Source organism: Artibeus jamaicensis, unplaced genomic scaffold, assembly GCF_021234435.1.
Source record: "Artibeus jamaicensis isolate MK-2021 breed Jamaican fruit bat unplaced genomic scaffold, CSHL_Jam_final contig_797, whole genome shotgun sequence".
Classification (NCBI taxonomy): Eukaryota; Metazoa; Chordata; class Mammalia; order Chiroptera; family Phyllostomidae; genus Artibeus; species Artibeus jamaicensis.
Genome location: NW_026521977.1, coordinates 17,266,711 through 17,290,868, shown reverse-complemented (window position 1 = coordinate 17,290,868; position 24,158 = coordinate 17,266,711). Strand labels below are relative to the sequence as shown.

The 24,158-nt window shown below is 38.1% G+C and overlaps 1 protein-coding gene across 1 annotated transcript in view; it reads left to right on the top strand.

The window, feature by feature from the left end:
• Window positions 1-24,158, top strand: part of DCDC1 (doublecortin domain containing 1) — a 383,276-nt gene that overhangs the window by 154,223 nt on the left and 204,895 nt on the right. The window contains exons 8-9 of the mRNA XM_053673152.1: window positions 14,351-14,443; window positions 21,994-22,164. Coding sequence (XP_053529127.1) covers window positions 14,351-14,443; window positions 21,994-22,164 — 264 coding nt within the window. The remainder of the gene's footprint in view (window positions 1-14,350; window positions 14,444-21,993; window positions 22,165-24,158) is intronic.

Below are 24,158 nucleotides of genomic sequence, written 5' to 3'. Positions count from 1 at the left end.
ACTTATCCCCCAGATATTTTCAGTATCAACCTGGCACCATACCTAGTTACTATAGTGTTATCAACTATATTTCCTATGCTGTACTTTACACCCCCATGACTATTATGTAATTAACAATTTGTACATCTTGTAAAATTTCTTAAAGTTATATTTTATTGATAATGATGTTATAGTAGTTCCAATTTTCCTCCCTTTACCCCCACATCATGCCCCTCTTCCCCACGCAATCCCTGTTCTTTTGTACATGTCCATGGCTCATACGTATAAGCTTCTCGGCTACTCTATTTCCTATACTGTTCTTAACATCTCCATGGCTAGTCTGTAACTACCTTTTTGTACTTCTTTTTTTCCCCCCTGGATGCAGTGAACTTTATTGATGGTGCATGGCAAGGCAGGGCTCCCTAAGCCCCTCCCTTCTTCAGGGGGGCTAGGATGGAAACTGGAGGTCAGGAGATTCTCAGTGTGTTGGGGGATCAATTTGGGTCAAGGACTCCTCAGCAGCTGAGGGTCTCTTCCTGTCCCTGGGGCTGGTGGTCCATGGGGCTCTTACTCCTTGGAGGCCATGGGGACCCCAAGGTCCACCACCCTGTTGCTGTAGGCAAATTTATTGTCGTACCAGGAAATGAGCTTGACAAAGTGGTCATTGAGGGCAATGCCAGCCCCAGCATCGAAGGTGGAGGAGTGGGTGTCACTGATAAAGTCGCAGGAGACAACCTGGTCCTTGGTATAGCTCAGGATGCCTTTGATGGTATCAAGAAGGTAGCTTCACTATGTACATCCATGATCCTGTCTCTCTTCTTGTTTGCTTAGCTTATTTTTATTTAAGATTCTGTTGTTGATGGGTATGTGTTCATTGCCATTCTGTTGTTTATAGTTTTGATCTTTTTCTTAAATAAGTCCATTTAAAATTTCATAAAGTAATGACTTGGTGATAACGAATTTCTTTCTTTCTTTTTTTTGTTTGGTCTGGGAAGCACTTTCTCTGCCCTTCAATTCTAAATGATAGCTTTGCTTGGTAGAGCAATCTTGAATGTAGGTCCCTGCTTTTTATGACTTTGAATATTTCTTGCCAGTCCCTTCTAGCCTGCAAAGTTTCTCTTGAGAAATCCTCTGACAGTCTTATATGAACTCCCCTGTAGGTAACTGACTGCCTTTCTCTTGCTGCTTTTAAGATTCTCTCTTTCACTTTAACCGTTGGTTTTTAATTATGATGTGTTTTGGTGTGTGCCTGTTTGCATACATCTTGTTTTGGATTCTCTGTGCTTTTTGGACTTTTATATATATTTCCTTCACCAAATTAGGGAAGTTTTTTTTTCATTATTTTTTCAAATAGATTTCCAATTTCTTGCTCTTTCTCCTTTCTGGCAACTCTTTGATATGAATATTAGTATGCTTGAAGTTGTCCTGGAGGCTTCTTACACTATCCTTGTTTTTTGGACTTTTTTTTCTTCTTATTCTGATTGGTTAATTTTATTTCTCTAAGTTCCATATTATTGTTTTGATTCTCGGCCTCATCTACTCCACTATTGATTCCTTGTAAACTGTTGTTTATTTCCATTAGTATTTCTGCCTGGGTCTTTTTTATGCTTTTGATGTCTTCACTAAATTTTTTGAGCATCCTTATAACCAGTGTTTTCAGTTCTGCATCTAATATATTGTTCATCTCCATTTCCTTTATATTTTTTCTGGAGTTTTGATCTGTTCTTTCAGCTGGACCCTGTTTGTTTGTCTTTTCATTTTGCCAGCCTCTCCACATATGAAGTAGAGCTACTATGACTCTGTGTTTTGGTAGCATGGCCTAATGTAGTAGGTATCTTGAAGGGTACAGTGGCATAACTTCCCCTATCACCCAAGCTGGGTACTCAAGGTGCACCCTCCAAGTCAGCTGAGAACACCCTCCTCTTCTAGTTGAACCTGGATTGCTATTGGCAGGTCAATGAGAGGGATTTTTGCAGGCCATTCAGTTGCAAAGACTGACTGTGACCACTGACCACCAGCCTCCACCCTCTGTGGAGGATCAGCTGTGGGGCTGGGCGGTGGTGCTCTGGCATGGCAGTAGCTGTCCAGTGGGTGTGGAGGCTCTGGGGTTTTCCAGGTGGTACAGGCCAGGGTCAGCCCCTACCTGTGTTTTGCCCTGGGTCACCCAGCATAAGCTACAAAGCAATCTGCGAATAGCTGCTACTTGTGCTAGACTTGGAGGTTCCCAGGTGAAGCCAAAGCTGGCTGCTGCTAGTGCAGGCCTGGGGACACTTAGCCAGAGGTATGGGGGCTAGGGGTTCACTGAGGCTGACTGTTGCTTGTTTGAGTGGATTTAGGGAGATGTGAAGCCTCAGCAGAGACCAACTATTCACATGGAAAAACCACTAATAACAGCTTTTGTAGGGCCATAAGTTGGGTGGGGTGGAGCCTCAGGTATTTACCAGGGCAAAGCAAGCCCTGTGAATCAGGTTGATGGAGTCTCAGAAATGGCCCCTACTTGCTGGCTCTGTGGCTCTATTGAGTGAGGGCTCAGAAAAGGAACAATGGCCTCTGACTGCCTTTCTGTCTGGAAGCAAGCTGTTCCTTGAAATTATTGATGCCAGACATTTCAGTTCCTCCTTGTATGCCACTGGTGCCTTTCAAGCTGCTATTTCGGTATTCGAACCCAGAGGGGATGAGTCTGAGTAAGTGTGTGTGCAGGCTCTTTAAGAGGAACTGCTTGTGGAATCAGTAGTTTTTTCCCCACTGATTCAATCCTTCCTGGTTTTTACAGCCGCAAGTTATGGGGCCTTATCTTCCTGGCACTGAATCCCTGGGCTGCAGGGCCTGGTGTGGGGCTGGGACCCCTCACTACCGAGATACCCCTCCTCAGTTTTTATCCACCACACGTGGGTGTGGGACCAGCCTGTTCCATGTCTTTGTACCTCTTTGTTTCCTTCCTCGGGTGGATGCGGTTTCTTTGATTCCGGAGTTGTCAGACTTCTGTTCAGCTTGATTTCTGATGGTTCTGAGTGATGGTTGGTCTGTAGTCTAGTTGTAATTTTTATGTGGTTGTGTGAGGAGGTGAACCATGATTACTTATGCCTCCATCTTGACTGGAACTCAAGTTCTCGATTTGTACGGCCAAATCCCTTCACCTGTTCTACCAGCTTCCCAACCCTCCTCCCCTCTAGCAATCAGTAGTCAGATTTTCTGCATCTATGAGTCTGTTTCTATTTTGTTTGTTTATTTATTTTGTCCTTTAAATTCTACCAATAAGTAAAATTATGTGGTATTTGTCTTTATTTAACTTATTTCACAGAATAATTCCAGAAATGAAGTGAAAGTTAGGTAAGGAATGATTGCCTAGTGACTTTGTTTCATTGATAATTGTTCACAGTAAGTAGATCTTAACACAGTTTCATTTTGTGCCAAACTCAAAACCAAATTCCATTAGATTGAAGTTTCCATATGCAATTTGTTTTCTTATAAGTGTCATTAAAAATCGATTCATGTTAATAAAATTCTGATTTCTAACTCTGGACTTTCAAAATTATATGATTTAATATGAGGGAAAACTGCCAATTTGTCTATTACTATTTCCTCTATTTATTAGTCATAGCTTCTGGTAAACCCAAGTCATAATTTAAAATCATGGGTGCTGGAGTTGCATGCCTGGATTTGAATACCAGTTTTTCAATTTTCTTTGCTTTGTGCTCACAAGCCAGTTACTTAACCTCTTTGAGCATCATTTGCATGACTTTCTGAAGCTATTTTGAGAATCGAGTGCTGCAATGCATCTTCGGTGCCCCAGACAATGTGACAGTGTAGACAGTGAGAGTCCCGCTCAGTTCCCAGCTTCACTCTCATCTCGGTTCACTTTTAAGAAGCAGTAAATATAGCTTAGTGCAGTTATGAGATAATTCATAAAGCTTCTACTGCTCTCCTACTATCTCCCTCAGAAAAGTGTGGTAGGCTCTTAGCAATTTTAAAAGCAAAGGCGATAATATTTTATTTTTTTGCCTCTTTTTGTAAGTTTTTTGTTGTATTTTGAACTATATATTTTTAAAGACACATAAAATGAGGGAAAATACAGTTATGTTTGTGCAAATGTGGATGGTGGGCAAATTTTTTAAATGAGTAGTAAGATGGATATTGGTGGGTAACGATAAAAGAACACTATTGATCAGCCTGTCTTTTAAATTTCAAGTTTCATGCATATATGTGTATTAATATTGCAGAATATTTAGTTTATAGGGATATCGCTTTTATTATTTCTTCTTCTTCTACAATTGTCTGGGTCATTGTTTTTTAAATTTATTATAGAATACTTTTCTCAAGGTCCAAACAAATTACATGAGAAAATTGCAGATTAATTTGAGGAAAGCAGGTAGGGTTGAGCTATGTGGGTGGATAGGGACTGAACACTCCTGAACTCACTCTTGAATATACTTTTGGAGGTCCATCCTCAACTCAATTTGAGAACCGCTGGTCTCTTGACACAGTTTTAGGAGTACATCTGGCTGGACTCTCCAGAGATGCTCTCATGGTCATTAACCACGTTTGTTGACACTTTAAAGGCTGTTAGAGGAGCCATGCTGTAAGTAAACCCATTTGATCTGTTGTTTAAGAAAATTATTTGACCGCAGAGTGCTCATCACCAAAAACCCAGCACGTAGTTTAGGAAACAGTTGTCTAATGAAAAATAAAATCACCTAGAATCTCGGTTCGATTCCCAGTCAGGGCACATGCCAGGTTTTCAGGCAGGTTCCCTGCAGGCCAGTTCCCAGCAGGGGACGCACGAAAGGCAACCATACATTGATGTTTCTCTCCCTCTCTCCTTCCCTTCCCCTCTAAAGATAAATAAATAAAATCTTTAAAAAAAATCACCTAGAATCTGAAGATTCTCATCCATCAGTACTAATCCACCATGGCTATTTAGTGAGTATCTGCTGCCTGGCTGTTATAGTTGGATTCACTGGTTATAGGAGGATTGTAAGATATAGCGATTTGCCTCAGGGACAAATGCAGGAAAACAGTTAGAGAAAAGCTGGCCTCTGAGCTGCAGTTCTCAATGGACTGTTGGCCCTCTGAAGATCCAGGGGCATCTAGTTGGTATTTGTATGACCAGCACCAGCACAGTGCATTGTTTATGTCAGTACCAGCATTCAGTGCCCGTAATAGATGCAAGGCAGAAGGAAGGGAGGTGGGAGGGGCACTATCTGTAGTATATGGCAGTATATTTTGGCTTATCTATGCCTATGGGGAGAGGACAAAGCCAGGGTGGGCTTCGGAGACGTAAGGTGCATCACACCTAGCCTAAGCCATATTCTGATACTGGTCTATAAGGACAGTGGCCTGTCTGGCTTATCCTTTGGGCCTGATTCCTAACTGTGGTTCTAAAGGACTTCTCTGATTCACATAGCTGTGTAAGTAGGGGAGAGAAAACATGGTTTATTACTTTGCCTAAAGTAATGAAATGTTCCTGTGTGGGAGATAGTGCAGGACTGGCACAGTTAAAGTGGTAGGGTAAGCAGAAATGCTACAGAGGCAGCCTGTCACAAATGCTTCTCAGCTGAACTCTCTGGTTTTTTTTGAGAATCCATAAATAACTAAAACAGTTTATTTGATATATTTAATTGGCCTATGCAGCTCCCTAGGTGCCAGCTTATCAATTTCCCTGAAAAATTACAGTCTGTGTTTTGTTTCTCTGTTTTCTTATAACTCTTGCTCTTGCCTTTGTTCTTTGGTTCATCCTGTCAACAGACTCTCACATGTGTGTATGCTATTTGTGTGCAAATATATAAATGACTCAGTTGTTTTCTGACACCGATACCACTTTCATCTTGAGCCCTTCCCCACTGGAAAAATAAGTGAATTCCCAATACAGTTTAAAACTTAGTCTAATGTGATAATTTAAGTAGTTATTTTAGTTCATTCTGCGTCTCATATAGACTCTCCTATATCCTGGTGGTTTCCTTCAGGTAGTATATGGAGGAAGGGACTGTGTGCTTTCCTATTCTCAAGGCACCGGAGGAAGGCACCCCTGGCCTCATGCTGGCCCATTGGAATGTCTATGTTGGCACTGCAGCTGCTGGCCTGTGGAAGGATGTTCCTTGTTCTCCTGGTTGCAGGATGCTCTTCTGGCCTGTGGTATGTGATCTCGAAGCCCACTCACTTGGCTTAGGCACTTTTTATGGTGATGCTTCTTACATGATCTAACCTAAACTTGACTTCCTGTGGTATTGGACATTCTCCTCCAAGGTCTAACTGAGACACCCATTGGGCTTGAGTGGTCCGTGGGGCTGCTTCAGTATAAAGCCATCTTTCCCTGTGTGTGCCAATAGCCTGTGGCAAACTTCCCAGCCTAACCCTCACCTGCTTCCATGTCCTAAAACACAGAAACCAAGGGTCGTGTGGGAAAGCTAACCTTCAGACTTCCCTTTGCCTGCGCCTACCGTGCCATCTTGTCCATGTGGCTGCGTCCTAGGTTGCCGCAGGACGGCTTCCTCCCTGTGTCCATATTGTGGGGAGAGGAGCAGAAGACCCCTCAGCCCAGGGACCTTTTCCACTTACTTGATACCTGTCTGCCTCCCCAAGCCACACCCTATGGAAAAGAAATTTAGGATTTAACTCATCTTGCTTTTTTACTTTCCTGTCCCTTTCTCTGGGACTTCTTTATTTCCTCTAGGACAGAAGGAGGTACACCTTTATTTTCTTTCTACAAGGAGGACCACCCCCAATTGGAATTTATTCATATGAAATTGTATATTTATTCCCACATGTTTAAACTTCAGTCACCTTCAAAGCACTCTCCATTTGATGCCATACACCTATTGAGATGTTGTTCCACAGTTCAAAACAGTTTTTGAACTCGTCAATTTTGATGCCTTTTAATGCTTCTGTTATTTTTGTTTCACCTCTTCCCCATCAGCAAAATGTTTCTGTTTGAGGACTTTTTTTCACCCAGGAACCCCCCCCCAAAAAAAAAAGTTGCTTAGGGCAAGAGCAGGTGAATAGGGAGGATGGGGCATGGAGGTCATGCCATTTTTGGTTAAAAACTGCCGAACACTGAGTGCAGTGTGGGCAGATGAGCTTGTAAATCACCCATCATAAAAGGGGCAAATGTGTGGAAAGAGTCTTCAAAACAAATCCACTGAAGCTGTACACAGCCTCTCACAACACCAACACACACACGGATACGGATGGGTTCCCAGCACAACACTCGCCCGGCAGGGAAGCCTGTACTACAAGGGGCCTGCCCTCCAGAAGACAATTCTGGGGTGTTTTTTGGGTCCTCCTGGTACATATTCCTGATTCCAGCAAAGGCACTCGAAATCATGACTCCTAATTTACAAGGGGATAGTTAAGAGTTCAGTCCTCCAAGTTTAACTGTTTATATGCTCACTGAGAGGAGTAAGGGTTTTCTTGAGAGGCAGAATACCTCAAGCCAACAATCTTATTTGTGTGAACATCGTTTTGTTGCACAATTTTATTATAAATGTCAAACACAATATTATTGCAAATTCTAGGGAGGCCTGGAACAGTTGGGGCAGCTTGTATGTGGAAAGCCCAAAAAGAAAAACCTATTGATAAGTTTGAAACCTTAAGCTCTGTTTCATGACCCATTATAATACCTGGAAGACTACTTTAAACTCGCCACATTACTAAGAATTTGAGTTGGCTACCTGGAGTTGCAAGGGATAGAGACTCATTCAGATCTCTCAAGGTGCTGACGCACTGACTTCAATGTAGGCTCATTGGTTGCAATCCGTGGGGTCTGTCTCAGGCTAACGGAGGCAAACATATAGTTCAGTGGAACGGTGGGTGGTAGTATATGGACTTTAAGGGAAGACCACAGAAAGGGGCTATAGAAACAGTTGTCACAGCTCCAGACATCTGGATCTAGGGCGCAGTTTTTTCTGGGTGCTGTTGATGGGACAGATCCTCTCCAACTGTTCATGGCTCTGTGTCTCTGAAGAGAGAGGCTGACTGGTCTGGGGGCCGGGGTTCCAGTCCTTGGCCAGCGTGGCTCTGTCCCTCCAAAGCTGCATGTGGCGGTAGAAGAAGTGGAGCAGAGAGTCAGTGAGTTGGAGGGGCAGGCCTGGGCCAGGTTAGGGCATGACAGAGAGTTTCAGTAGAAGGTTTGTACTCTGCCTGCTGGGTCAGGAGTAACTCAGTGCCCTTTTCCCCACAGAATGTTGAAAGGGTAAATTTTCATGTTTTTTTTTTTAAAGAAAGAAAAAGATTTTTAAAAGCAGTTTAAGTTTCTTTAAGTATTCAACAAATCAAAGGTAAAGTATTAGGGAGAGTTTCTTTTTTACATCCATTTAGAGAAACTATAACTATTTAAAAATGTTACCATTGTGATGCTTTTATTTGCTGGTTTTCAAATATTATGACTATTTTAAAAATAAGTTCTCCCTTAAACCAAACAGTCCTCGTGAAACTACAGGCTGTGGTGGAGGTGGCATTTCCTGAGGAATTAGTGAGGATGGGGGAGGAGTCTTTGGCTTTGGAGGCCCCGGTGGTATGAACATGTCTATTGCTGCCATCTCAGAGCTAGTTTGTGGCAGAGGCAGAATTCACAGCCAATTTTGAACTGACAATTCTGTTCTTTCCCCAAGTCTAGAAGGGATCATCTTGGATGCTTTTATAGAAGGCACTTAAGTGAGACAATCTGCTTAGAAGTGGGAGCTAGGTCTGAATTTGTTAAGGGATCTCTAAGACTCAGCTGAGTTAAGCATAGGTAGCTTGAGAGGTTGGGGCTGAGCCAAGGCAAAGCTAAGAACGGAATCCTCGATTATGCCCTCATTTGCATATTTCTTTCAACTTACATTTAAATTCCCAAACAGGTTTTGGTGTGTGTGGTGGGGGAGGGGGTCACACTAACCATCTAGTCCTGGCGCCCCAGCACGAAACATTCCCTCCAGTCCGTCCATTGCCTCCCACCGACTCACTTGGACCAGCTTTGCCATTTCTTTCTGCTCATCCTTCAAGGCTCAGCTTGCCCTCTCTCTTCCCCTTCCCAGAGCCAGGTCAAGCCTCTTTACTGATTGTATTTAGAGTGAGTTTCACCATGTAATTAATTACTAAATAGTAATGGTAATTAATCCCTATGAATAATATTGCTCCATATTATCACTTTCCCTTTTCCTAGCTTGATACCACTTACCATTTATGCCTTCTCATCTCCAACCACTCTGTACCCAAATAACATTGTGTCTTTCATACTTACAGATTGTATTGGGTTTTTTTACCTCCATTGAATAATTAATTGGGACCTACCTCATGCCATATATTGTCATTTTTTTTATTGTTTTTGTCTCCTCAACCATATCACACTTTGCTATTAAACTGTTTGTACCTAGACAAATGTCTAGTACAGTTGTTGCCTATGGAAGGATGTCATATTATTTAGTGCTGGGGTTTTCTAAACCATGAAAAGAAGTGGGATCAGTGGGATTTAGTTCTAAGTTCCCAACTTTCTTCTTTCCTCCAACTCCAGCTTTCTCGAATTAGGAACTAAGCTATTGTTTCAAGATGGCAGAGAACACTCCGCCATGAGGACCATTTATGAAACATATCCACATACATTTTTCTGTTTGGCTCACCCAGTTTAAACCTTGAATCTTTGTTTGGTGTTTCTCCATAGTCTCTACTTTGATTCTAGATAAATAGCAGGTTTCAATTAAATTTTAAGATGAACTAAATAAGACTATGATAATACTTATATCTTATGCATTTTAGGTTCAGTTAAACTCTAGAGGATATTTAAATGAATAAATCAATTAAGTTCAAATTTCTAAATTTTATCATGAACGTTAAACATATAAAATCATTCTTTAAACAAATTCACACAAACACACACTCACACACACACCACTTTGGAAACCCCATGTAAGAGTCCCAAGAATCACACTTAATAGTGAGCAGAGAGGAGGGACAGATGGCATTTATTTGACATGTTAGCCTGTTCATTAGTTCAATTTTATACATCTCAATTTTTCTAACCAGTGCCTGCATTTTGGTTTCATCTTTGTTGACATGTAGGAAACCAGAAATACCTTCCTAATCCAACCACACATGATACAGAACTTGTTATTATTTAATTCTTTTACCAAACATATTTTTTGTGTGTGGCCATTCTGTATTGATTCCATGAATGCATTTCCAGACATAAATTATGTAGTTTGACAAAATTCAGAGGGTTTTTTTGGACATCTCTGATACCAAACGGTAGCTTCCCCCACATTCCTAGCAGCCACCCCCTGTTCCCATACACAAATGGCAGCCGGCAATGGCTGGAAACAAAGGACTCTCTCCCAGTCCCAGAATACAGTGACATTCATTCTGAGAGAAGTAGGGGCGGCTTTTTGAAAGCCGACTTCTTCAGCTCGACAATAACACACAATGAGTTATTGACTTGTTTATATACGGAGCTCTTTTCAGTAACTAACTCTGACTCCCACAGTCTGGACAAATGATTGATTTCGTGCTCAGAAAAAGAGAAAGCTCTTGCGCTAAACTCTGTAGTGCAAACTACTTCTTCCCCATTTGTTCCCTCGCTGAATAGGACCTTATTAAAATGCACTTTCCAAAAAAAATACCTGCAGCTGGCCTTTATAACCATGTTTTGTATATATAAATAAGTAATTTGTCCCAGTCTTTTGTAAATTAACAGACCATTGAGAAACTTGTCAATATATATGAAGCTGATTGTCCTGTTGTTTATGCTAAACTGTGTTGCCTATATCGATCTGTGAAATATGGAAGAATTTATTAATAAATCAGTATTTACTGCTCAAAAACAGATTATTGATAGATTTAATTTTCTTGTTGTGTTATGCTGATTTACTGAGGACTTCATACACAACACATATGATATACGTCACCTTTAAATCATTAGCTGTTCTGAACACAGGGAAAACTACATGTGTAACTGCAGTTCAGAACACTGAGAGTTTGGTTGGACCAATAGGCTCTTCCCTTTTTGGCTAGTACTTAAACGGAATGTCAGTATGAATTAGATAGAACACACCAGGTTATTTGATTACCGTACCTTTTTTAAAGATACTACTGATTGGACTCCAGAGTTTACTTTAGAGGTAGGTGTTTTCTCCTGTAAAAGAAATTTCATTATATCTTACTATATTTTGAAATGTTTATGTAATTGGCCTTTAAACAGTGTTTGTCTTTCTCTGTCTGACTTATTTTACTTAGGGTAATGCCCTCAACCTTCATACTTTTTGTTTGTTTTCTAATTTGAAGTGAAAGTTTCTATTCTGGGGTAGAACACTGAGAACATCACTCATTCATAGGGTCACCAGAAGCCAGAGCCAACTCAGAAGGATGTAACACATACTCCTCCTTTATACACAAAAAAAATGAACCTGAGAAATTTCAAACCCATTGACAAAAAGTATTTCGTGTAGCCCTGGCTGGTGTGGCTCAGTGGATTGAGCATGGGCCTGTGAAACAAAGGGTCACTGGTTCAATTCCCAGTCAGGGCACATGCCTGGGTTGCTGTCCAGGTCCCCAGTAGGGGACACATGAGAGGCAACCACACACTGATGTTTCTCTCCTTCTCTTTCTCTTTCCCTTCCCCTCTCTCTAAAAATAAATAAATGAAATACTTTTTTAAAACAAAGTACTTAATATATTGTATAACAAATCAAAGCAGTGAGTTTTGTTTAAATGAAGAAACAGAGTGCTTTCCTTCAAAGTGACAGGAGGGAAGACTCCCGCCACTGTTGTCATGCCCTGGGACTGGAGGGAGAGGTGCTGTCAGCGCTGCGTATTATTAATACCTCAGGGTGGAAATGCACTCTCTGAATTGGACTTTTTTACTTTCGGTGATTTCCCCTGATTTTATTAAATATCTGTTCTTGTTTGGAATGTCTGCTCTGGGCCTAGAAAAGGCCCCATGTGTGTATCTTTACATTTTGTTGACCATTTAATTTCTAATACCTTGTTGTATTTTCTATTTGATACTATGCAAATGGTGTTTTTCAGTAATGTTCTTATGTGTTCTTCTCAAGCCTATGTAGAGTAGTAGATTTCTTTGAATGTTGAGTGTTGGATTTTTCCAACTGTAGCTCTTTTGAAGGTTTCTCACCTTTTAAAATGTTCCTTGGAAGCAGCTCTAAATGTTGTGTTCCTGAGGGGCCTTATTAGGATCTACTTACTACTATTGCATCGAAGAGTTTTCTGGTTATGTTTTTGTTTTGTTTTGCTTCATTCACTTCAAGAGTATCTGCTCTGGATGTTTTCACATTTGGCAATTAATTTTGTGAAGAATAGATGAGCTTGGTGAATATCTCCCCAGTCACACTGCAGCAGACTGATCTCCTTCTAAGATGAGAAGCCCCCAATGAAGAAATAACCACGTAACCGTGGAGACTTCACACAACCGTATATTGTGTCACGGGTTATAGACAGGCTTCTATGAATGGAAGTTGAGTTTTATATTGGCTTTTTATGATATTATGCTGTTTGTATTACTTCAGCACAGGAAAAATATTCCTTGGGGCATTGATTCCAAGAATAGTCCCGAATAATATTTTCCCCTGTTTTATTGAGATATCCTTGACAGATGGCACTGTGTAAGTTCAAGGTGTATAGCATAATGACCTTCATGTATTGTCAAATGGTAACCACAGTAAGTTGAGTTAATATCCATCATCTCATATAGATAAAAAACCCAGTGTTATTTTAAAATTTTTATTTATTGACTTGAGAGAGAGAAAAAAAAGAAAGACATCGATTTTTATTGTTTCACTTACTTATGCATCATTGGTTGCTTCCTATATGGGCGCTGACTGCAGATTGAACTCACATCCTTGATGTATCAGGACGATATTCTAACCAATGAACTACCCAGGTGGGGCAAAACCCCAGTTTTTTTTTAACCTTGTGATGAGAACCCTTAGAATTTACTCTCTTGAAACTTGAGAATACACCAGATAGCATTGTGAACTATAGTCATCATGCTGTGCATTCCATGATTTCTTAAAATCTTGTTCCCAGTGGTTATCGGTATTGCCTGCTGTCCATATTCAGCCTGTCACTCGTTTGTTTTTGTCTCACTGTGGCATAACTGCACTCACTTATGTGTTGTCTGTTTCATGCTATAAGGTTTTGTTGAGTAATTGCAACAGAGACTATACCCCCACCCTAACCCCAAAATATTTACTATCTGGCCCTTTATAGAAATGTTTGTAAACTACTTAACTAGGTTAGCTGTCACTCACCTAAAGATTCCCGGGCCCTGCTCATCTACCAAAACAAAATCTCTGATGTGCTGAGCTGTATCACCTCTCGATGGATGAAGAGTTTACGAGTGTGATATTGTATAGTGTACGTATATGCACAGTTAGGTTGAGGAGGCCAAATTGTTGGCCCCACCTCCATTTTATCCCAGGTGTAAGAGTGGGTTTTCAGGTAGGGTATGGATTGAAGATTCATGTTAACTCAAACATGATTTGTCAGGCACACAACTGAGAAAACCTACTTAAAACAACAACATTAACAAAACAAATCAAACAAAGCCAAAAATGTGGTCATGACTCATTTTTAATTCTCTATAAGGAGACACAACATGGCAAGTCCATTACTTAGGAACTGTTCAAGGTTCCAGTTCGAATAATTCTGTACCAGGCTATTTTCTTTCTTTCTGTTAACACCGATCTGTTGAGTGAATATTATTGTGCGAGTTTATCTTTTTTCTTTGGTTGAAAACAGTATTTTGTTTCCATGGGGGCCATTTATAAAAAAATATAGAATGGACTACATTCACCTTTTTATAACAAGGGTTAGTGGCTGTAGCAGAATACCCTTACCTGGCTTTGTACATGGAGCAGATGAGAAGTAACTTTCATGTATTTAAGATACATTCCCTTTGTTGTGAAATATCTTAATCCATCTTGTACCATTCTAGAGTTTTTGAATTGACATTTGCTTTTGGTTTATGTTGTTGAATTCTTATCCTGACATATCAGCAGCCACTATATTCCCTACTGACAATAAAAGACTGTAATAGAAAATATCACCTTAATATGAAAAGCTGGTATGCTCATTTTGATAAAGTGCCTTTAAATAGTACTCGTCATTGTCAAATGCCTGCAATGAAAACTTCCTCCAGAGTTGTATTTTAGTGAGTTTAAAAGCAACAAAAGTAGAAGTAAAAAGTTCAGTGTTAAATACTTTAAATATAAAAATGAACTTTCAATTTATGTAATGTCAGTGGAGTGCATTCTTACATACGTGTCCAATTAATTTGAAATTACCTTCCATGATTATGCTAAAGTAGTTGCTTAAATAAATGTGACTATTAGCTGTAAACAGGCACCATTTATTTATTTGTTTGTTTGTTTGTTTGTTTATTTTCTAGTTGAATCTGGCCATGGATGAACAGAAAGAGAAAGTTACGGAAAAAGTTATTCTTTCAATGACAACAGAGGAACACCTTAAGGCACGGGAAGAAGTAAGGAGCTTACTTTTTTAAAAATTTATTTATTTTATTGTTCAGGTAGAGTTTTCAGTTTTTTACTCCCATCCCAGCCCACCCCCCCAGTGCTCCCCACTTCCCTCCCATTTCCACCTCCCTTAGTTGTTGTCCATGTGTCCTTTATACTAGTTCCTGTAAACCCCTCCCCTTTCCCCCTGAAATTCCCTCCCCTCTGGTCACTGTCAGCCTGTTCTCTATTTCAGTGTCTTGGTTATATTTTGCTTGCTTGTTTGTTTTGTTGTTTAGGTTCCTGTTAAAGGTGAGATCATATGGTATTTGTCTCTCACTGCCTGGCTTATTTCACTCAGCATAATGCTTCCCAGAGGAACTTACTTTTAAAACAGTGTTATAAAACTACATGAACACTAATTATAAAATTAAGACAAATTTTGCTTGGGTCTGTTAGTGAACCAATTATAGTTACCTGATATTGACATCATGGAAAAAATTGGTCAAAACTGGAAATCATTTTGTTGATATAGGAAAGCTTGAAAAATAATTATAGGTGCTACAGAATAAATCTTATGATTTTTTTGAAAAATGCTTATGAATACTTTCTCATAAATTTCTTTTTCTCCTTTTTTAAATTGTTCAAGTACATTTGTCTCCATTTTTACCCCAACACACACCCTGGCCCCCCATCCCTGCCTCTCACCCTCAAACCACACCCCTTTTGGCTCATGTATTTTTTAATTTAGGAAACTATTACATGTGACTTGGCTCTGAAAATTATAAAATATGCTAACAGAAAAACCATTAAAATTTTGTTGAACTTTATATACATACTAAATCTTGCTTTTATTCTCTGACTTTCTAGGAATAGAATGATGGTTATGAATTTTTAAAATGCTCACAAAGTTATCTCTTATCAAGGAAAAACTGTGGTTTACAGATGTCAAGTCTAAGTGAGCTAATCATAGATTCTGTAGGCAATATTGAAATGAAGAACTATTAAAGCAAGCCTTCTCTCCAAAGCCCACGCTGTGAAGCTGACAGCATAGTCCATAAATGAAATTTTAATACAAAATTGGTGCTAGGCCAAAGGAGAAAATGATTTTTATGTAGTTTCCTGGAATACAAAAGCATTTAATCTTTCTGAAAAAAGATCATAGATTTGCTAATTTACACGTACCACTGTGAGTAAATAAAATCTATAAGCAACTTAAAGAATAAGTGTGAACTAAACTTTCATGTAATTTTTTTGACAATTTTAGCAAATAAATCTACCCAAGCTTTAGGGTTTTAATATTTTCTTATTTTGACTATATCTCCTTTGATAACTGTATTTTACAGTTGATGAATGGGTACAATGCATCAGATTTTCCTGAGTGAATTCAAATCTTGCATCAGAGACGATGTTAATATTTGGAAGTTACGTGTGTCCAGTATTAAACACTGTGTTGTAAACATTGATTGGTAATCTCAGTAGGAAATATTTAATAAAAATTCAACTTGAGTAATTACTAAGATGTAACAAATAACAATTGTATCGATTTGGTTTTAGTTCTGACTCCACTTAAATACTAACAAGTTAAAAGAGTAGGTTGTTAGTTATAAATTTTAAGCATCATTTTCTATTCACTTGAAAAGTGTTTTATCATGGAGAGTTTCATTAGATTTTTACAGTAAGTTTAAAATGAATTTATCATGTATCTTGATATGGTGAAGTTTAGAAAATGCAAATAAGTAACTCTAATTATCATAATTAAAATTATATATAACATGAATTTTTATTAGAGATGAAATAGAAAATGAAAGAATGAGCAAATTGTTTTTTGCCTTTTAAATATTGTAATTATTTTGATCTTTGATATTTTGTGCAAAGTTACACTTTCAATGGAACTGAAGCTAAATGATCTATATGAAATATATCATCTTGAATGCTACCTCATTAGCCACACTGGGAATGAAAATTGTCTTTTATGAAAAATCTAACAGTATTATGCCTATTTGCTATTTCTTCTTTGTTATGACCTTAATGTCTCTTTAGCACCCGTATACTCCAGCATTCTTCCTGCACAGTGCTTTATCTGGTTATACATTTGCTTTGTCAGCTGTGGCTCCAAATGCCTTTCATTTGCTTAGAAAATCAAATGCACAGTGAAGGGGACATGTATTTTTCCTGTGTGTGTGCATGTGTGTGGAAGAACCTCTAAATGTATCCCAAACACTGTGAAAATAATTTGGAAGTGATTATATCAATATTGATTTGTAATTTCTAGTATTTTGTTTAGAAAAAGTCAGCAGCATCAAGTTTTGGCCCTAATTCATAAACAGAGATGTGAACTTGCAAGAGTGAAGAGAAATAATTTACTTCTCTAAAATAAAAAGACTAAATTTAGATATTTCAAAACCTAAATTAAACATTATAAAACCTGAAATTTAGATTGAGATGTCTGCTGCCTATCATTTTATTTTAAAATCCAAGTTGATTTCATGTAACTTTTCCCCATGGAAACTGGGAATAATAATAATGTATTCACTGTCAGACCACTGAAGGGATGTCATGTGTTAAACTACATCAGACTTTTTGGAAATGGTCTACTGGAAATCTGCCTGTGATTTATCATTGTTGGTTTAAAAGTATGTTATTCCAGGTTGGCTGAAAAGTAAATATCAAGGTGGAAATAAACGTGTATGAACTTCATTATAAGAAGCGCCTATGAGTGAAAATGAGGAGAGCTGAGGGTGAGGCTGAGCGACTGAGAGGCACATTTGAACTCGAGTGAAGGCGAGAGGCTAGGAAGCCAGGGTGGGAGCATCCTAGACTGTTTTACAGCCTAAGGAAGGTTCAGCAAAGCTGGTGGTGTATCCATCAGAGGTGTCCTGGTACTCCTAAGGACGAACTCGGTCTTTTCTAATTGGTACCAACTTGGTGATGGATTTCATTAGCTGGGGCCCTTGGTCAATTACGCTCCTGTAGTTAGAAGTCAGTGAGACACACTCTTATTGCTTCCTCAAAAGGTATAGTTGACATCATCCTCATTGCCATCAATGTAGTCCCACTGCCAGGTGATTTATGAAGACATTTTTAAAAAGCTCTATTTTTAATTGCCGCTTTACCCACGAGTGGATGGGGATGTTAGACCTTTGAATAACCCTAAAATAAAGGCAGCGGCTCAGGAACATATAGCTTCAAACAAGATAGATCTCCTTCCATAATATTTTCCATCTCAGAAGTGGTCTAGGAAACTATTAAAAAGTTGGGAGTAATTGAAGTGGTAGGAACAAGAACTGGTTTCCCTGTAGTTACACTGCAGCTTCCAAATCAAGAGATACTGAATTTTTCTCACAGGTTTCCATGTCTTTTCTAGTCTGCATTCATTCAAGACTGGGTTATGTTCACTTCTTAACCTGAAAAACACTGTACTCTTGGGCCTAAAACAAAGAAGAGATTTGAGGTGTAAAGTAACTCATTTTCATCTCCATGTCCCTTCTCCATTCTTCATTATGTTGTGAATGACGAAGTTTCTCAGTCTTCAGCCTGCACACGTACCTGGCTTTGGGCCTGTCCTGTGTATTACAGGCCAAGATGGCCTTCCTAACATAGAGCCTGCTGCCCTCTGTGCTGACCTCAAGTGACAGTTCAGTGCATGGTGTTCTAGGGTCCTCCCTACCATCATAGACAGACTCGAGGCCACACAGAATTCAGACAAACAGCTGCACTCACCACTAGAGAACCCAGGAGCTTCTTCTCCGAGGGCCATTCATTACAGCCCAAGTACAGTATTTGGGATGTGTGGTTCCGAATGTTCAACTTTAAATGTGTATATTTTAAAATGATGACAAACTATTTTGTGTTAACTCCAAATCATTTTGAAAATTTAATAAAACTCAAGGGTTGCATGAGTGAATATATCATAAAACATGACCAAAGTCCCCTCCATGTTATGCAAAAACCTACACATATGTTTATAGACAGGTGTTCATTTGCATTCTTTCAGAAGTTTAGTTTGTTTCCTCCTCAGAATGCTCAACTTTTTTTGTTACCTTCTGCTCATTTGTCACTCTCTAAAATTCTGTACAAGTGTCACTTCCGTGCAGCATTGCCACGAAGAATGAAGAGTAGAATGTGTAGGCTTTCTGCTGCACAATGAGATGGTGCATTTTTTCAACATATGCATACGTAAGCCCTCTTTTGTGAATGGGACTGATAGGGTCAGATAATGTTTAAAGGGAAAGGCTTTATGTCTCTCAAGCCTCTATGTTTCCACATGGATGCTCCCACACACACGTAGATTGAATTATGAACAGACCCATTAATGCTGGGATCACAAAAGGTCAAGTTTTGTCTTCTTTTACCCCTTTTCACATTGTCTGTGTAGAGAGAGGGGAAAAAAGGATTTGCAGGAAAAAAAGATTCATGATGAAGAATTTTAAAGAACATTTTCTCCCTTTTACCGACATCTGTGATTTGAAAAAAAAAATTATATTATGTAAAGTAATCCGGGAGCATTGAATTACCTACTTTGGTATGTGAGTTAGTTCATGTATAGGGCTTTTTTTTTTAAGGGTAACAAGTTATCATGTAATAACTGAGAACAAAATATAGCACTTTGAAGATAAAAGAGACCTTATAAATATGTAAAGTCACAAAGTTTTAATAAAATTGAATGGAATGTAATAAAAATGTCAATGCCCGGGTTCTTCATATAGTTTCCAATATGTTTAAGATAGGTTAATTTTTGCTAGAACCTCTTATTTGATGGTTTTAAGTTATTTTTTAAAAAAACAGGTGATAATTGGTCATATTCATTTTGACATACATTAACAAATAATCATGAGGCCAATGAAAACAGCAAAATCATGGATATTTTTTTCTGGAGCAATTGAGAATTCATAGGAAATGAAACTTTTAAGGTTCTAACCAACAGTCCTTGAGACTACAAATGACATCATCAGCTGTATGGTTGGTTGATTTTTGATGTCACATGAAATCCCCTATCACTGAAAGGTTATGGATTGTGACAATAAAACCAGTCATGTATAAAAATGCTCTCAAATCAAAGCCTAAAATTCCTTTCTTAATTCTTTTTGGTGGCTTGCTATATGGCACAAGCTGTATTGTAGTACATAAAATTAAAGAGAGCCATATTACTGACCAGCAAAATACATTGTGTGACACTTAGTATACTTTAAAGACTGCATAAAATTATATCTTCCTGAATCGTATGACCCTGGGAATAGGCTTGGAGAGGATCAGTGCTTTCCAGAAATGAAGCCTTTCTATGTAAGGCCTTTGATTCTTGGATTTTAATTTTTGCCACATTAACTGCAAGAGCAAGTCAGCTGGCCTGTTTTGGTCTCAGTTTTGGAATGATAAATACTATTATTCATCATTTTTTTACTGTAACACTGCTGGAAGGTATTATAGTAAAGATGAGGCTGAAAACACTGACTAATGTTGGATCATTTATCATTTTCATATTATAAATATTAAAACTTTCTTAAAGCTTTAACAGTACTTTGAAAAGCACATAGGTTTGTTCCAAAATATAATAAAAGATGTTGAATCCTGAATACCAAGCTGCGGAATCTGGGGTAGCAACCAGAGGTTTCAGTATGCTATTGGAGGTGGATTAATTCAGTCGAGGTGGCCAGACGGACTAGAAGGGGAGAGACCAGGGAGACCACCCAGCAGACGTTTTGGTGATCCAGGTAACGAGTAGTGAGGAGATGCTGGCTCGGACCAGAGTGTTCCTTATAAGAAAAAAAATGAAGGAGAAGAAATATATGGATTTAGAAGGATTGGTAAACTATAGGGGGCCAAATTTAGACCGTCACTTGTTTTTCTTAAGAAAGTTTTGTTGAAACATATTATTTACATATTGTCTGTGTCTGTTTTCCAACTACAACCACAGGGCCGAATAGTTTCGATGAAGACATTATGGCTTGTAAAGTTGAAGATATTTATTATCTTGCCCTTAAAGAGAAAAAGTGTACCAATATTTTGTTTAGAAGAAAGGATTGTTTAAAGGGAGTGGATGATTAATCTCATAGGAACACTGCTTCTGAAGTTCTTGGGAAAAGTAAAATATAATTTAAGTAATATTTTATATATAGAAATATTTACATAAAATATTTGTGTTTATAAATCAACATAAATAAAAATATAAGTATAAACAAAATATAATAATGTTTTATATATATCAATATATATATTTATCTCTACCTAAACATTGAAGTGGGTTGGAGAATCTGTGTAACAAATAGTTTCAAATTTTGTGAAATAGGGGTTAGAGTAAAAAGGTAAGCCAAGAAAAACAATGAAAATTTAATATGCAGAAACACTTAAACATGAAAATAATAATATAATCTGTGTACAAGGCACCTATTACAGGTTAGCTGTTGTGCTGTCCATTCTCTTATCTCATTTAATTTTTAATATGGTAAGGCCAGTATTAGTCTCTCTTTATGGATGAGGCTTTCATTACCTGTTCAGAGTCTCTCAGTCAGTAAATAGGAGAACCAGGATCTTAACCCAGGATTTCTCTTCAGAGTCATTCATAATTCTGAATGGGTCTAATTTGATCAATTTACACAGCCATGGGTAAAGTGAATTTCTGCTTTTGGTCACTACCAAATAGTGTCCAGTGTTTATGTAAAAATCCCATCTATTAGAGAGAATATAAATTTATAAAACACAATGAAGAGTCAAAGGATTATAATAATTTTTAATTTGTAAACTATATGGGTTAAAATATCCATTTACTATTTCTGAATCCTCAGCATGTCTTACTGATAATCCATAGGTCAGGTTTATATCTTTACCTATGCTGATTATAAATCTAGAAATTAAAAAATTAAGGATACATGTTTCTAAGCCCTTGCTGTTTCTGGAAAAGTTCTGTGAATTATTCAGAAATTGATATATATTCAAAATATTGCCTAGAATAGAACATTGTCTTTGAAGTGTGGCTGTTTTGGAAAATTGTATTCCAGAAATTTGGAAAATTGTATTTTGTGATATTTGGAAGGAAGATACCAGATTAATTTATTTAAAAGGCAAAAAATGTTAACAAAATTAATATTAAAAATTTATCACATATAGATGGTAAAATAAAATATTCTAAAAACAAATATATATATAACAAAATCAAATGTCTTTGGCACATAAATTGGATTATTTAAAGTCTTAAAGAAGTTTTATTTTGTTAAGCAGTTTAAAAGTTCTTGGCAAGCTTGCCAGGTATATATATATAGATATAGATATAGGTATAGATATAGATATAGATATAGATATAGATATAGAGATATATTTTATGTTCAGAGTATGTCTTATTCAGCAATTGTAAATGACTACCTGTTTCATATTACTAAAGTGCAATCATTACACATTTCCCATCAACAAAATTTGTTGATGAAGGAATAGTATCTTTCCCAGTCACTTTACTGGAAGCTAGATCTATACTCAGGTTTCTGTATTGAAGTAATTTTCCCCCATCCAACTAGGTATTCAAGAATCTAATAGGTGTGACATCAACAATCACTTCTTGCTAATAGCTCTTGTAATTTAACCCCTTCAGGTGATCAGGCTGATTGATGAATTGCAGACAGCCATCAAAAGCAACAGAGGTCATCTCTCTAAACTTGGCCCCCAGTTACAGGCTGAGCAGGAGCAATTCTCCTCTTATGTCTACCAACACATTAAAAGCCTTCCAGCAAATGCTCTTGTCCCACGAGGTCTGCAGCTCAAGGTGGGTGTCGCCCTGTGACTTGCCTGGGGTTTAGCTGGAGACAAAACCTTCTGCCTCATTTGGGGATGCTTGTAACAATGCCACTCAGCTTGAATTTCTTTTTATGTTGTCTTCCTCACACTGGAGTTTGGTGTTCAAGTGCTAATATTACCATTCAGGGAGTATATTTCAAAAGAAAATACCTAGAGGCCTTTGAAATGTAGATTTATGAACTTTAACTAGTTTTCAATCCAAGAAGCTAATTTTAGTGAAGAAATTTCAATGTGAACATTTGCCAGCTTTTCCCAGAAACATTTTTTTCACAGGAGTTGGTATATATTTCTGTTTTTGAAAACAACTTACTTGGAGAAATGGGCAAACTTTAATAAATGATAGACAGTGGCAATGGGGTTAGAGGTGCAAGGCCAAGTGGCTGATTGATGCACAAACCACATTTTCGAGGAAGCGAGTCAGTACCTACCAGCTGAGTGCTGCGCATGTCTGAGTTCACTCGGTGGAATTGATACTCAGGAATATACTGGACATAAAGGTGAGGTGGTTATTTGTCGGAATATGATGGCTAAGTGTCTTCGTTATGAATATTTGCCATCACATCTTCAGAAGAGAAAGAAATAAGTCGTGCCTCACTCCGGTGGTTCAGGTTCTGAGTGCTTGGGGGCTCCACTGCTTTTATCATAGTAGAGGATTCATGTCAAGTCTGTCAAATTAATGCTGTTTTATCATTTCACAGCCCATATTTCAAGAGACTAATATTATTAAAATTTGAATTATTCAAAGTCTGGCCCTTTCCATTTAAGGAACCATTACTACATCTCAACCAATTCATTCCTTTTGATTACATTTATGTTTGAACGTGATGACTTTCAAGGAAATTGTATTTTGATCAGCCTTTATCTCTACAGTTCTTCTTTCTTAACATTGAGTTTTATTCTGAAAATAACATTTATAAACATTATGTTTTTGTCTATCACTTGTTTCTTTTAATGGAATTCCCATGTTTGTATTTTGAATAAGACTAACACATAAAAATTGACTTTCAGGAAATGTAATTCCATGATAAACATGGTAATTTATTTCTCATTGGCTGTGTTAGTCAGCTAGAGGTTCAGGTAGTGATGTTCAAGACATCAAGGTCAAGGGTTTTTATAGTGCAGCGGCACTGGTCTTTTCCAGAGTGTCAACCTGGTTACAAATCCACTGTGCCATTTTGCCGAGTATTGTAGGTGCCATTGATGAAGAGAGGGACTAGATGAAGGAGTGCGGAGCCTGATGCACCCCCACCCATTGGTACCAGCAGATACCATATGGCTGGGAAACAGTAAAAGTGGTTTTTCCTCACAAATGTATATTTCTGAATAATTTCGGTCACAGCACGTGGACTCGATAGTAAATATTTTTTTCTTTAAATACAGTGGACATACAACAGTATATTAGCTTCAGCTGTCCTTGTGACAGTATTATTGGCTACCGTCCCTGTCCTGTACATTATGTCCATGTGACTTATTTATGTCATAACTGGCATTTTTCTCCTCGGATTCCCCTTCACCCTTCCCACCCTCCAGCCTCACCCCTCCTCTGGGAGCCATCAGTTCGTTCTCTGTGTTTGTGAGTCTGTTTCAGATTTGTTTTGTGTGTTCATTTGTTTTGTTCCTTTAGATTTTACCTATAAGTGAAATCATATGGTATTTGTCTTTCTGTATCCAACTGAATTGTAGCAAATACAAGACTTTATTCTTTTTTATTATTGAATAATATTCCATGTCTTCTTTATCCATTCATCTATTGATTAACACTCAGCGCACCCATATTTTGGCTATTGTAAATAATGCTGTGATGAACATTAGAGGTGCATCTATCATTTTCAAAGTGTTTTTGTTTTCCTCAAATAAATTCCCAGAAGTGGAATATTGTGTCATATTGTAGTTCTATTTTTTTGTGTGGAACTGCTATATTATTTTCCATAATGACTTCATTATTGTAGATTCCTACCAACA